This window comes from Gymnoscopelus microlampas (genome assembly GCF_963454915.1).
Source record: "Gymnoscopelus microlampas genome assembly, chromosome: 18".
NCBI classification, from domain to species: domain Eukaryota; kingdom Metazoa; phylum Chordata; class Actinopteri; order Myctophiformes; family Myctophidae; genus Gymnoscopelus; species Gymnoscopelus microlampas.
The window spans coordinates 11,815,735-11,830,670 of record NC_139955.1 but is presented as its reverse complement, the minus strand read 5'-3'; the positions used below and the strand labels follow the sequence as shown (position 1 = coordinate 11,830,670).

General features: G+C 43.1%; 1 protein-coding gene across 1 annotated transcript in view; it reads right to left on the bottom strand.

The window, feature by feature from the left end:
- tenm1 (teneurin transmembrane protein 1) overlaps positions 1-14,936 on the bottom strand; it is a gene marked incomplete at its 5' end in the record, with an annotated part of 403,177 nt that overhangs the window by 176,782 nt on the left and 211,459 nt on the right. The window contains 4 exon segments of the mRNA XM_084041664.1: positions 600-746; positions 1,311-1,340; positions 5,124-5,309; positions 12,565-12,765. Of these exon segments, the coding sequence (XP_083897790.1) occupies positions 600-746; positions 1,311-1,340; positions 5,124-5,309; positions 12,565-12,765 (564 nt within the window).

Sequence of the window (14,936 nt, the reverse complement as noted above, 5' to 3'; positions counted from 1 at the left end):
AACCGTGCTCGGGTTGTGTGTCTGTGTGTCTGTGCATGTGCACTGCCTCGCCTCAGTGGCTCTATCCATGGTGCTGAAACCTCTGCTCACCTCAGTGGCTCTATCCATGGTGCTGAAACCTCTGCTCACCTCAGTGGCTCTATCCATGGTGCTGAAACCTCTCCTCACCTCAGTGGCTCTATCCATGGTGCTGAAACCTCTCCTCACCTCAGTGGCTCTATCCATGGTGCTGAAACCTCTCCTCAGCTCTCTGCTCACCTCAGTCTGAACACTAATTTAACTGTACCACCCACTTCTCTACAATTGCCCATTCCTTTCTATTCTTCCTATTGGTATTTTCAAGGTGCGTTCGCTTTCCGCGTTCGCGCGTCTTACTTGTATATAAAAAGGTATTTTAATTATCAAAAAACATACTTCTCGATTATTCGATGAATGAAAAAGGTTACCGACAGAATAATCGCTAAGATAATCGGCAGTTGCAGATCTAATAAAGAGACTAGAGAAGAGAAGAGAAGAGAAGAGAAGAGAAGAGAAGAGAAGAGAAGAGAAGAGAAGAGAAGAGAAGAGAAGAGAAGAGAGGTTTGGCATGGTCTTTTCACCTCCATCATTGTCGGCTCCATCGCTGCAGTCCGTTTCCATGACGACGCTGCATCCCGGCCCGCTCCAGCCTGCCTGACAGACACATCTCCATCCACTCTGCTCCAACGTACAGCGACCGTGACCACTGCACAACCCTGGACACCCATCTGACACACACACACACACACACACACAGTTTGAATGTCGCAACACACTGGCTTACACATCTTGTGTTGTGTGTAGAATGATGATAAATTCACAATTTTGCGGAAAAAAATATTTAAAAAATATTTTTCACGATTTTTCAAAAATAGCAGATCTACAAGCTCGTAGCGCGGCACTCGGTGCCGCGCTACGAGCTTGTATATCTGCTATTTTTGAATAGCCAAAGAAATCCAAAGTGACACAGATGCGTTCCAGGTCTTTTAACTCATTGAGTGCCACAATCCGTCAAATCCGTCATAAAAAAAATTTCAAAATACATTTTTTTTTTTCAAAATAAAAGTTTTTTTTTTTTTTTTGGGAAAAAACATGTTCAGAACCCAAGATATGATGATTTGAAGATTTGCTGCTCCATCCACTCCTTGTTTAACCTATAACTTAAAAAGGCTGTATCTCGCTTCCTAAGCACTTTTTTTTTTACAATGAATTTTGGCTGTGGCACTCAGAGCCAAAATTCCATAAACATGAATAAATAAGCTTGGCACTGAATGAGTTAAGATGATATGTACCTTTAACCACCACGTCCAGGTCGTGAGTGACTGTGGGGAAAAGAGAGGGAGCTGCATGAGAGAGAGACAATATGTTATTATGCTGATACACTGATAATGAACACACACTGTAATATCATTTAATATTGAACACACACACACACACACACACACACACACACACACACACACACACACACACACACACACACACACACACACACACACACACACACACACACACACACACACACACACACACACACACAGTTGAAGTTTGGTTGGGTTTTTTATTATAGAGACAAATGGTGTTTTTGTTTTGGTGAAGAAGGGAAACAATCATTCAAGCGGAGGCTTTTATCAGAAATTGATTCTGGCCCTATTTTATATTCAGTATTATTATTGTGTATTACAATCTATCTCTTAAACTCAAGTTTGGGCACACACCATTTGCAGCTTATATATGAGAGAGTTGGTTTGTCCTCCTCGTACAGCCATAGAATGGAACACTGTTATCATTTTCTTTATACCGCCATTATTGCACAAACTGCGTCCTTATCCCATTCAATCCGGGTGGCGTTTTAGATGTTTAGCTTTAACCATTCTTTTATACTTTGGGGCTATTCAAAAATAGCAGATCTACAAGCTCATAGCGCGGCACCGAGTGCCGCGCTATGAGCTTGTATATCTGCTATTTTTGGATAGCGCGGTAGCCTCTTAGCGCGGTAGCCTTTCCCTCCGAAGTTGTCAGGGACCAATCAGAGCCCAGTATGCAGATAATGGGCGGGGTTTATCACCAGAGGCATTTTTTTTTCATTTGCCCCTCGGAAATGCAGGTTCCACACAGAGATTCCAGACTAATATCTACGCAGTGATGTTAGTCTGGCCATGCCAGGCTAATAGCGCGGCACCGAGTGCTATTTTCACTATTTCTGACCGTTTCGACACACAACCAAATAATAAACGTACAGGTGAGTGTCATTAACTCGGGAGTGAGTTAACGATGCCACTCACTGTTGCAAGTTGGTGAATAAAATGTATGCTTGTACTGTATAAATAAAGACATATTGAGGCCCTTTCAGTCAGGAACACTCACGTCATAAGTAGATACAACCATTTATTGCAACAAATGGAATACATGGCATTAATGTTCCCAAAATGTTGCTAAATCAGGGCACGCTGCAAAACCCCCCCCACAGGTATACAGGAGCGGGCATCCTGCAGTCATGCAAACTTGAACGCAGCTCAACATTAAAGCCATAGAACATTGAATTCAGTTCAGAGCCATGCATTGAATTTCAGTTTAACCCATTAAGACCGAGAACGCATCTGTGCCATTTTAAGAATTCTTTGGGCTATTAAAAAATAGCAGATATACAAGCTCATGAGCTTGCAGATCTGCTATCTAATTCTTTTTATCGTGACATTGCAAATCTTTGAATATATACTGTATGTACATTTTTAACTCAAATCTTTGCCTCTGGGGGTCCCTGAAACACAATATTTTCAGATGGGGGTCCGCGGCCAAATACATATCATTTTGGGAGATCCTTGACATGGGAAAGTTTAAGAACCACTGATAATTAAGCAACATAAGTATTAAAAAAAAACTGTTAGGATTTAGAAGACATTTGTAGAATCCCCAGAAGCAATATTTGAGTTACAAATGTTTGTATATTCAAAGATTTGCACAAATTGTCACGATTTTTCAAAAATAGCAGATCTACAAGCTCATAGCGCGGCACTCGGTGCCGCGCTATGAGCTTGTAGATCTGCTATTTTTGAATAGCCAAAGGAATCTTAATTAATGAATTAATTAAGGTCTTAATGGGTTAAACGTTTGAGTAATGCAAGACTCTGAACTATAAGGAGGAGGCTGGGGTGGTGGAGGCAAGCTTTGCCAGCAGCAGCGAGCAGTGTGTGGCAGACATAGAAAAGCAGAGATCCAGTGTAGGAGGACCGCCTCCTCGTTGAGGGAATGAGCTGCGATTGGCGTGTAGAAAAGGCGTGGCTGATTGACAGCGGTGGAAAGTAACTAAGTACATTTACTTAAGTACTGTACTTAAGTACAAGCTTTGTGATCTACAAGCTCACAATGCGACGCGTTGTGAGCTTGTAGATCTGCTATTTTCAAACATTTTAGTACTTTTACTTTTGGCACTTTAAGTACATTTTGATACCAATATTTTTGTACTTTTTTTAAGTATTTTTTTTTTTATTCTGATCTTTTACTTGTAACAGAGTATTTCTATATTGCAGTATTGGTATTGTTCACTTAAGTAAAGAATTTGAGTACTTTTTCCAACACTGCTGATTGAAAGCAATCAGCAGACTGACAGCTGATTACAGCTGAGGCGTATATGACTCCCGTGGCCTGCATGAACTAACGCGATGCTTCATTTCACAATACCAAGAACGTAAAAGATGCGACGCGGGAAGAATGCACTCATAATGAGACCAAAAGAATACAACTCACTGCTCTAATCAGCTCTGAGTGTTTCAGTCAAAACAGCGGGACCTCGCCTCTCCCAAAACGGGCGTGATTTCTCTCAAAATGGCTGTATCCATTCATGCAGTTCACTGATAATGACAGGGAACACACAAGCAGCAGTGTGTTTTCTTCTGAAGATGAGATTTCCATTGCATCTACCATAGGTTATATCTTTACAGCAAATCTTTTTTTGGTTCTTGTCTTTTAAAAGTAAATTCTGTCAGTGATTCTGTAGTAGTACAACAGTAAATGAATCTACTTTGGTGAGTGGGCAGTGGCCATGTTTGGGGGGCTGGGAATTAATTGGTAGGAAAAAGAATAGCTCAGAGCAGCTAATTTAAAACAATGAAATAGATAAATGTGGACTGTGAACGTGGTTCAAATTCAGGTATGAACGTGAACTAGTTCACTTTAATTTTTGTCAATTTAATTGCTAGCTGTCAGTGTGAATTTGCACAACGCTGGCCGTTTGTTTTGAGTCTGTTGTTTGTTTCTTTTATGTGGATCTTTTTCATGTTGCCGTTTTTGATTTGTCTTGATGTAGGTTTGATGCTTTGTTTGTTTTAAGTCTGTTGTTTTTGGTTTGAATCTTTTATGCAACTGTCTTGTCCAGGATTCCTTGTAAAACAGAGTCTGAATCTCAATGGAAATATTCCTGATAAAATAAATGTATACCAACAATGCAAATAATTACGCACGCACGCAACACACAGCAATATGCACGCACGCACACACGCACGCACGCACGCACGCACGCACGCACGCACACACACACACACACACACACACACACACACACACACACACACACACACACACACACACACAATTAATTCAATGTTGTGACTATTAAAACAATAGTTGCAGTAGACTACATGGTTTGTTAGTCAGTTTTGCATTCTTTTGTTAATACATTGGTCTATCACGTAGGCGTACAGCCTTTCAAATGGATGCAAATTAATTCACAAAAGAAAAACATTTTGTCAACAAAAAATGTGCCTAAAACAGCTGGATTCGTCTTTACCGTGCATCTTTGTAATCATAAACGTATCTCTAAAAAAAATGTTTTTAACGATAAAACAAGACATTTTTCTTGTTACTGTATAGGACCAGGAAAATAGTCCTCAAACAATGTCTATTTCAAAAATTCTACTGTATTCTTGTGGGAGGGACATTTGGGCCTCAAGTATAGTAATGCGCGCGCACGCACACACACACACACACACACACACACACACACACACACACACACACACACACACACACACACACACACACACACACACACACACACACACACACACACACACACACACACACACACACACACAGAGAGGCCTCACCGATGTTGCAGTGCTCTCCCTCCCATCCAGGCTGACAGATGCAGGCTCCATCGTGACACTGCCCATGCTCCTCACAGTGGGGGTGACACGCCCTCTGCTCACAGGCCGCGCCCACCCAGCCGGCCTCACACTGACACACGCCCTCCTGACACACCCCATGGCTACCGCACGGCTCCAAACACAGCTCTGTGAGCGCGTGTGTGTGTGTGTGTGTGTGTGTGTGTGTGTGTGTGTGTGTGTGTGCGTGTGTGCGCGCGTTTGTGTGTGTGCGTAAATGTGTGTATATGTGTATGTATGAGCGCGTGCATGTAAGTGTACACATCAGTGAGAAAGTGTGTGTGTGAGAGAGAGAGAGAGAGAGAGAGAGAGAGAGAGAGAGAGAGAATAGAACATTAGAAGGAAGAAGCAAAGCTTTGAGTTACAAATGCCTTTAAAATATATATCTATATACAGTATTCAAAGATTTGCATAAATGTTCAAGATCTTTCAAAACTACCGAGCTAGGCGCTTGTAGATCTGCTATTTTTGAATAGCCAAAGAAATCTAAAATGACACAGATACGAGAGAGAGAGAGAGAGAGAGAGAGAGAGAGAGAGAGAGAGAGAGAGAGAGAGAGAGAGAGAGAATAGAACATTAGAAGGAAGAAAATGGTGAGTTGGGAATATGGAGAGAGAGAAAGACAGCACTCTCTCTCTCTCTCCCTCCCTCTCTCTCTCTCTCTCTCTGTTCTGCCGTGGAGGGCGTGGCTGAGCGTAGAAGACAGGGACCGGGGTTGGGGTTTTGGGGGGGAGGAACAGCGAGGGACGAGTCATACCACAGGTGACATGAGAGAGAAACGCCAGCGACGGAGACGGCGTCGTGAAGACTACGGAGACGATTTTTTCCCCCACCTCTAATAGCCTTCCCCCTCTCTCCCCCTGCTTTCCCCCCCTCCCCCACAACTCAACCCCCCCCCCCCCCACCCCCCCCCCCCCCGGAGGGGAGCTCTCTCAATGCGTTCACATTAGCAACCCAATCATTCCTATTTGCACTGCATATTTAAACTACAGGGAATCCCATTCTAGTCTATTATTCTTTTCTGACATTTTCATCAGATTTAGTGGGTGTGTTAATAACCCCACCACCCCCACCTCCCTACACACACACACACACACACACACACACACACACACACACACACACACACACACACACACACACACACACACACACACACACACACACACACACACACACACACACACACACACACACACACACACCTTTACCCAGAATTGTTCCCTGTTGTCTCCCTCCGTTCTAGAAACTTCCTTTTAACCACTTTAACCCTATATATACCAAGCGCCCTCCATTTTACCCTCAACGACCCATCTTGTCCCTGAAAGCAGTCGATCTACAAGCTCACAGCACGTCACAGCGGAACGCATCGCGAGCTTTTGGATCCGCAGTCTTTGCCGAATGAGCATTTTCTCCCCTTTTCCATCTCTCTCTCTCTCTGTCTCTCTCTCTCCTTCCATCCGTCCCTTTGCGTTGCATGCTACTGTATCTCCCTCTCTTTCTCTCTCCCTCTCTCCTTCCATCCGTCCCTTTGCGTTGCATGCTATCTCCCTCTCTCTCTCTCTCTCTCCCTCCATCCATTTGTTTGCCCCCCCCCCCCCTCCTCTCCCTCTCTCTCTCTCATTGCCGTAGCGAAGCCTCATCCATCAGTAAAGAGAGAGCAAAGTGCTGCAGGCTCACAAAGACTACTTATCCAGCAGCAGTAAAAAAGTTATTTCAATTTAAATATACATAGCATGGAGGAGGAGGAGGAGGAGGAGGAGGAGGAGGAGGAGGTGGGCGGGTTGGGGGGGGGAGGATTAAAGTTGGAAGAGTTCCTCGGTTCTCTATTAGAATTATATTAGCTTAGCCATGCTTCAACAAGGCCCTGGATGTACAAATGCTACTTTACCCTCGTTTTTGATTAAAACCCAGCAGGTATGAGAGAGAAGAGTGCCGGCTTCATATCTCATGCGTTCAGCCACGCTTCATCATTATCATAAACCGTATCGTTGTAATAAAGTGCGCGAGCACAGTGTGTGACGCCGGAGGGTTAAGGACGAACGAACGAACGAACGCCAAGTGCCGCCGCGCGAGTGTGTCGGTGCGTGGCGCTCGAACCGCCGGCGGCGGCGCGAAGCCAGCGGTGAGGACGCAGAGGGGAAGAGAGGGAGGGAGGGTGTCTTATAATGACCGCTTTCCTCTCCGTCAGCATCCGCGGGCCTCCCAAGGACAAGGACACCCGTTCACACAGTAACACCGCAGACTATACCGCACTTTATTCTCTCATCACCATGGTGAAGCTCTGGCTCCACCCAACCACCGCCCCCTGCCCCCAGTGGTGTAAAGTAACTAAGTACATGTACTCAAGTACAATTTTCAATTTTGAGGTACTTTTATCTTAATGGAGTATTTCCAATGTTCAGTACTTTTACTTCTACTCCACTACATCTCAGAGGCAAACATTGTACTTTTACTCCACTACAATTATTTGAAAACTTTAGTTACTAGTTACTTTTCAGATATAAATGATTACATTGTAAAACATACATTGACCACTTTAGCCCTATTTTATACCTAGGCTATTTGAAAATAGCCGATCTACAAGCTCACAACGCGTCGCGATGCGACGCGTTGTGAGCTTGTAGATCTGCTATTTTCAAATATTTTAGTACTTTTACTTTTGGTATTTTAAGTACATTTTGATCCATCCACACTGGTGTGATGGACGCCTGCAGGAGGTGTTGTTTAGAGAAGAACCTGACACAGTGGTGAGCTGGAGTAAGCAGCTTCTAACCTGCTCTGCATATCTACACCGTCAAATCCACGTGTGTTAATTCAAAGCGGCAAACCGTAAATTTCATGTGGATTTGAACCCAGTTTTTTTCTTCCCTGTGTGCGGGAGACGAAACTTTGACGGCGCATATACAAGACGTACAATCTCTGCTTGGCATGAGGAGAAGCGCGTATGAGCTTCGGGCAGTACTGTTCCCCGACACCAGGGACTAAATGTCCCAATGTTAAAAGGATCCCTGACTAAGCCAAATACGCCTTAAAGGACAACTTTGGTTTTTTACAACCAAGGTTTATATTTTAGCTTGAAATTAAAGTAAATAAATGATGAGTGTAATTTTTTTTTCATTTACTGCTTTCAATAGTTTTAGCATTTTTTGCGATATTTTTTACAGTGGGCGGGGGCATTCTGTCCGGTGGCTAAATATGCCTTTTTTACACAATAAAAAAGGTCCTGAGGTCTTTGATGGCCAGATGTGAGTTATTGGGGGCTAGAAGAGCTACTGTAAATAATAATAAAGAAAACGCCGGGTTAATGTGTTAAAAAAATACATATTTAGCCACCGGACAGAATGCCCCCGCCCACTGTGAAAACACTGTAAAAAAGATTGTGAAAATTGCTAAAACTATAGAAAGCAGTAAATTTAAAAAAATTAACACTCATCTTTTATTTACTTTAATTACAATCTAAAACATAAACATTGGTTGTAAAAAACCAAAGTTGTCCTTTAATACATTATAATTGCCTGCTATAACTAAAATATGTTTGTTTTTTTAAATACTGTATTTATTTTAGAAACAGTTCATCTTTTACTCAAGAAGGGCATTGCCCGTCGCAAGTTGATGATGTCATTTGTCCATGCATGGTCTAGCTCTATGGAATTTATGAAATGCATGTGCAAAAAAAAACATTTAAAATAGTGTTTTGATGCTCATATTAACCTTAGGCATTAAGCATTAAGTTGTTTTTTATTTTGCACATGCATTCCACAAGTTCCATAAGGCTGGACCACACATGGACAAATGACATCATCAACATGACACGGGCGTCGCCCCTATTGAGTAAAAGACTAACTATTTCTAAAATAAACAAAATATTCTAGTATTTTCTCAAGTGTTTTTAATTTTACATTTTAGTTATGGAGGACAATTATAATGTATTATGGTTATTTGGCTTATTACCCAGGGATCCTCTTGACCCATTAAGACCTGAGGCATCGTCTAAAAAAATTCAAAATCCTAACAATTTTTCGGAAAAAAATATAAAAAAAATATTTTCACGATTTTTCAAAAATAGCAGATCTACAAGCTCGTAGCGCGGCACTCGGTGCCGCGCTATGAGCTTGTATATCTGCTATTTTTGAATAGCCAAAGACATCTAAAGTGACGCAGATGCGGTCCAGGTATCAATGGGTTAAGAGTATAGGGAGACCACCTACAACCACTACATATGCACTAGTTATATTTTTATTAACATACCCTACCAGATTGGTTAAAATCAAGTTGAATTCATTAGTAAGCTCCGGATAGCAGCTTCAGCTCTGGGGGAGCATACAAATGTAACCAAATGGACCCCACACTGAGGAGTGCTAGTGTGTATAGCCCCCACATCTGCACACACACACATACCACCTACAGTTATAATCCAGGCTTTCAAATGCTGTGCTGGGTGTTTCGCTTGCTGTAGCAGTCTGTGAAAGGCCTCGCAGCTAAATGCAGCACTCTCTTCTCTCTCTCTCGTCCCTCCTTACTTTACCCCCTGTTGTTTAGCTGAAGGGAATACGGGTCGTACCCCCGTGTGTGTGTGTGCGCGCGCGCGCACGTGTGTTACAGTATAAATGTATAGTAATGTAAGTGGCAGAAGCGTAGGAGTCTCTAGATTGCTGCCATTAGGGAATCCTGAGGACAAATCTCATTTATGGACAGCATGAAGGGATCTCACACAGTCATATGCATGCACGCATGTACGCACTCACACCCATGCGCGCACACACACACACACACACACACACACACACACACACACTACATATCTTTTTTTCACATCTGTTAAAGCCTCAGGACATAGAATCTGGAAAAAACACACACGCACTTTCACGGAACCACCAATGTGCTGGCGCAGTTATTTTGTGTGTGTGTGCCTGCCTTTATTTCCGCATAAAACCATACAGGCAGTTTCATCCAAATGCTCTCATGTTGCTAGGAGACAGGCCAAAACCCTTGGACACAACCTGTCAACTGTTGGTTGGTTCATTTTAAGTTTTAGTTACAGTAGCATAGGCTACCTACATTAGCTCTCATCAACCAGTTTAGTGTAACGATAGCTAATGTATGCTAGTTAAGCTAACTGTTATTGTTGTCAGTAGGCTTGTTCGATATAGATATTTTTCCAGTAGTACGATGTTATCATCCAACATGTAAATTGAAAAATGTATTAAGGAAATTCAGTTGCTTTAACCACCTCAACCCTAAAGCGTCTCATAACATTCTGCAATAGCTGTTCAACATATGCTGATTTATGTTAACGCTTGGCAAAAATAGCTGATATACAAGTTCATAACGTGTCGCGTTGTGAGCTTGTACTGTCGGCTATTTACGCTATTTGACGTATCTAGGGTATCTAGAAGTATGTAGGGTATAAGTGGTTAACCATCATTCAATCAAATGCATCAACGATGGAAGCTTGAGATGAATTACGGGGCAGGTAGAACCTGGATGTTTTCTGCTGCAGTCTGCACAAGGGCTGTCATTTTACTCCAGCATTTTTGCACTGCGTGGATTAGATCGGGTTGCACTTGCAGTGTTATTTTAATAAGCTGCATTCTTGATCAAAACCAAAACAATACACATTCAACAATACTGAAATGTCTGGATGTAGAGTACCATCCATTTATAAGAGAAACGTGGTGTACGCACATGTACAGTAAAAACAACTGGAAAGCCAGTCTGTGATTATGCCACAGCTTTCATGAGCTTAAAGAGATGGCTCAAAGCAAAGCAAACTCGCAATCATGGACAATTATCACCTCAATGTTCATTGTTGTTCCTTGTCTTAATGTTATACTGTAATTGTTTTTGATGGACTAGCTCTTAGCTAACTCTGGCACATTTACACGCTGTGTAGATGTGAAAACTGAAATGTCGCTTGATGTGCGCTGTCCCTGGTAATTAAATAAAAGTAAAAAAGAAGATGGATGTTATGCTTGGTTGCGTACCGTGTCGCGCAGCCAATCTACAAGCTCAAAACGCATCAGATCGTGATGCGTTTGTGAGCTTGTAGAGCACTGGTTCTCAAAGTGGGGTCCGCAGGGACCACCAGGGGTCCTTGCGGGGATTCCAGGGGGTCCCCAGCAAAAGTAGTCAAAGTAGCATCACAATACTTTTAACTACTTTATCCATTTAAACGTTGGCTATTCAAAAATAGCAGATATACAAGCTCACAGAGCGTCACTTGACTCACTTCGTGCCATGCTGCCAGCTTGTACATGTGCTATTTATTTATTTTTAACACAAATCGTCTCTGCTAGGGGTCCCTGGCACAAAACCTTTTCAGATGGGGGTCCACGGCCAGATATATACCAATGTGGGGGTCCTTGGCAATACAAAGTTTGAGAACCCCTGTTGTAGAGGCCTCTGGTCAACACAACACAAGCACTCAGGAACGTGAGGCGACTCAAAAGCACTAGAATAAAATGGGGACAATGTAAAATAATGGGCATTTAGCAGAGTAACATAAAGCCCAGTCCACACCAATGCAACTCCTTACAACATGCAACTACTTGCAACCATTACCCCCAATGGCAGTTGGAAGGAGTTGCATTGGTGCGGTCTGGCCTTAACCCATTCAATCCTGGAACGTGTCATTTTGGATTTCTTTGGCTATTCAAAAATAGCAGATCTAAAAGCTCATAGTGCACTGCCCTAGCACTGCTATTTTTGAAAAATTGTGAACATTGTTGCAAATCTTTGAATATATAGATATACAATTTTAACTCAAATCTTTGCTACTGGTGGGGTTCCTGCAACAACATATTTTGAGATGGGGGGGGATTACAAATACATATCATTTTGGGTGGTCCTTGACAACCACTGATTTTTTTCAAAGAAAACTGTTAGGATTTAGAAGACATTTGCAGAATCCCCAGAAGCAAAGATTTGAGTTGTTGTTCGCTTTAAAAAACATATATACTCAAAGATGTGCACACATTTTCACAATATAAAAAAAATAATAGCAGATCTACAAGCTCGTAGCACGGTATGAGCTTGTATATCTGCTATTTTTGAAAAGCCAAAGACATCTGAAATTACACAGATGCTTTCCCGGATTGAATGGGTTAAGAGGCGATAACGGTCATTACATATCGTCGGCAATGAATTACATTGCACACTGTGATCTGTGGATATTCTCCCCCCCCCCCCCCATTTTCTATCTGCTGCACTTACAGAGCAAAATGAAGAGGATAGACATATTTCTAAACACTGTGTGACTTGATGGGAGAACTCAGGACACTGAGTGACACCTGTGCCACTGTTTGGGGTCAGTGTGTGTTGGGGTCTTACTGTGTACTGTTGTCAGTCAGTGTGATTTGTCTTTGTGTTGGGGTCTTCTTACCGGTGTAGCAGTCGGGCCCCGTCCAGTTGGGCTGACAGGCACAGGTGTCGGACTCGGGCAGGTAGGTTCCGTGGCCCGAACACTGCTCCTGACAGGCGGGCATGGGGTCGTCGCAGCTCACCCCCGCCCAGCCCGCCGAACACACACACTCCCCGCGCACACACACGCCGTGGCCACCGCACTGAGGGTCTGAGCAGTCCACTGCAGAGAGACAGAGAGAGAGAGAGAGAGAGAGAGAGAGAGAGAGAGAGAGAGAGAGAGAGAGAGAGAGAGAGAGAGAGAGAGAGAGGTCTAGGTTGGGTTCTCGTTAATCATGGGACCAGTGGGTGTGAAAGCAGTGTTCTTTGCATGCCATCCAGCAGTTAACCCATTAAGACCTGAGGCCGCTTCGAAACATTTTCTAAATCCTAACAGTTCTTTGGAAAAAAATATAAAAAAATCATTTTCACGATTTGTCAAAAATAGCAGATCTACAAGCTCGTAGCGCGGCACTCGGTGCCGCGCTATGAGCTTGTATATCTGCTATTTTTGAATAGCCAAAGACATCTAAAGTGACACAGATGCGTTCCAGGTGTCAATGGGTTAACCACCCCCGAGACAATCACTGTATCGGTTCCACAACATTACACTTCATAGGACACTTAGAAGCAGGGCTTTGATAAGGGATGGAATGGGCTGGTGTGTGTGGGTGTATGCATATGTGTGTGTGTGTGCGTGTGCGCGCACACACACACGTGTACTGTGTGTGCGTGCGACGCACGTGTGTACTGTGTGTGCATGCGTGCGTGCATACATATGTGTGTGTGTGTGTGGGCGTATGCGTGAGCGTTTATGTGTGTGTGTGTGTGTGTGTGTGCGTGCGCTCCAGCAGTGTGTGCTGGCTTGTGTTAGTGTGTGTAATTACAGCTGTGTGTTCTGAGCCAGAGCTCAGCTCGGCTCGGCTCGGCTCAAGGTCAAACACCTGACTCTGTCTCCACAGGCCGGCCTACTGTAGCTAACGCTACGCAAACGACCTTCATCACCAACAGTAGCCGAGGGGACAGCATTGGCACTGCCGCCATCGCCATCACCATCATCATCATCATCATCAAACGCTGATCAATTGATCAGTGTATTACCTCAGTGGCTCTCAAACTGGTCCTTGAGAAGTTTGATAAAAAATAAAGTTGAAAAATAATATGTTATGATACTAACTGTGTGTGACCAGGCTTTCCACACGCAGAAGAGCTTGGTTTTCATACTGAACTGACCAGTGTGATCCGGTCTAAGCCACGCCTACTAGAAAGTGGTTTCCGGTTGGCACCGCTTTTCCCCACCTGAATGCTAAATCGCGTAGCTAGTCTTGTCTTGCCGGTGGCTACGAGTTGGATATACCAAACAAAAATGGACATACCAAACAAAGTATTCCATAAAGTACTTGAAGAAACTTGTCGCATTCATCAAATTGCAAATTATTAATTATGAGGGGAATCGTTCTGGAGGAACAGGTTTTTGGTTTCTGTCCGATTGATGACGCAACGTTATATCCGCTCTAGATTGGATCGAAAAACAGCTAAATGAGTTGATCCCAGTCTATTAAGACACACACTGGAACCCTCTTTAAAACCATCTTAGCAGCAACGTGGATTGGAATGTGCAATGTGTCACGGGGCAGCCCGTGCCCTATTACTATACATAGACACACTAAGAGGGAAGGGACTATTTGTAGCAAATGATTTTTACCTATATTCAATGTAGAAATGACACAGACTTCAGGGGTTCAAACTTTGTTTATTTAAACACTGTGTATTGGAACTGATCTGAAATGTTTGTTTGTCACCTGGTCTTTCCTCTGCAGTACTGGCACCCTCTGAATCTGACTGGTAACTGCCGAAACAGAGCCGGCTAGTCAATTGGGTTTAAGAAGGGGTGGAACGTGCCATGTACTGTAGAGGAGGAGGGGTGTTTGACAATGTTAATGAGCAAAGTATTTCTATGTCTTTTTGAAGTAAATGCAAACCCAAAATGGTGTTTAGTTTAAAGTACAACATCTATTTATGTGGTAGGTTATTTATTCATCAGATAGTTGTAAGCTTGTAGATAAGATCAGTTTAAGGTTAATTGTTGCTGTGCTTGTGGTAGGATCCACTCCCTATTTAAGGGAGGCTGCAAGTGACAGTCAGCTAGTTGAACTTGGCAAGCAAAGCGTTAACAGCCGTGAGACAGAGCTGCCAGGGCCCTTAGTTAAGGGATAGCCTTGTTGTGCAGTCACTGTATGGTTTGTTGTCTTTAGTTGTGCTTTAAGTCATTTTATAATTTTTGTACTGTAAGTCTATTTTTCCACGTCTTATTTTATTTTTCACTATCTACCTGCTGCATATTGGACTTTCCGG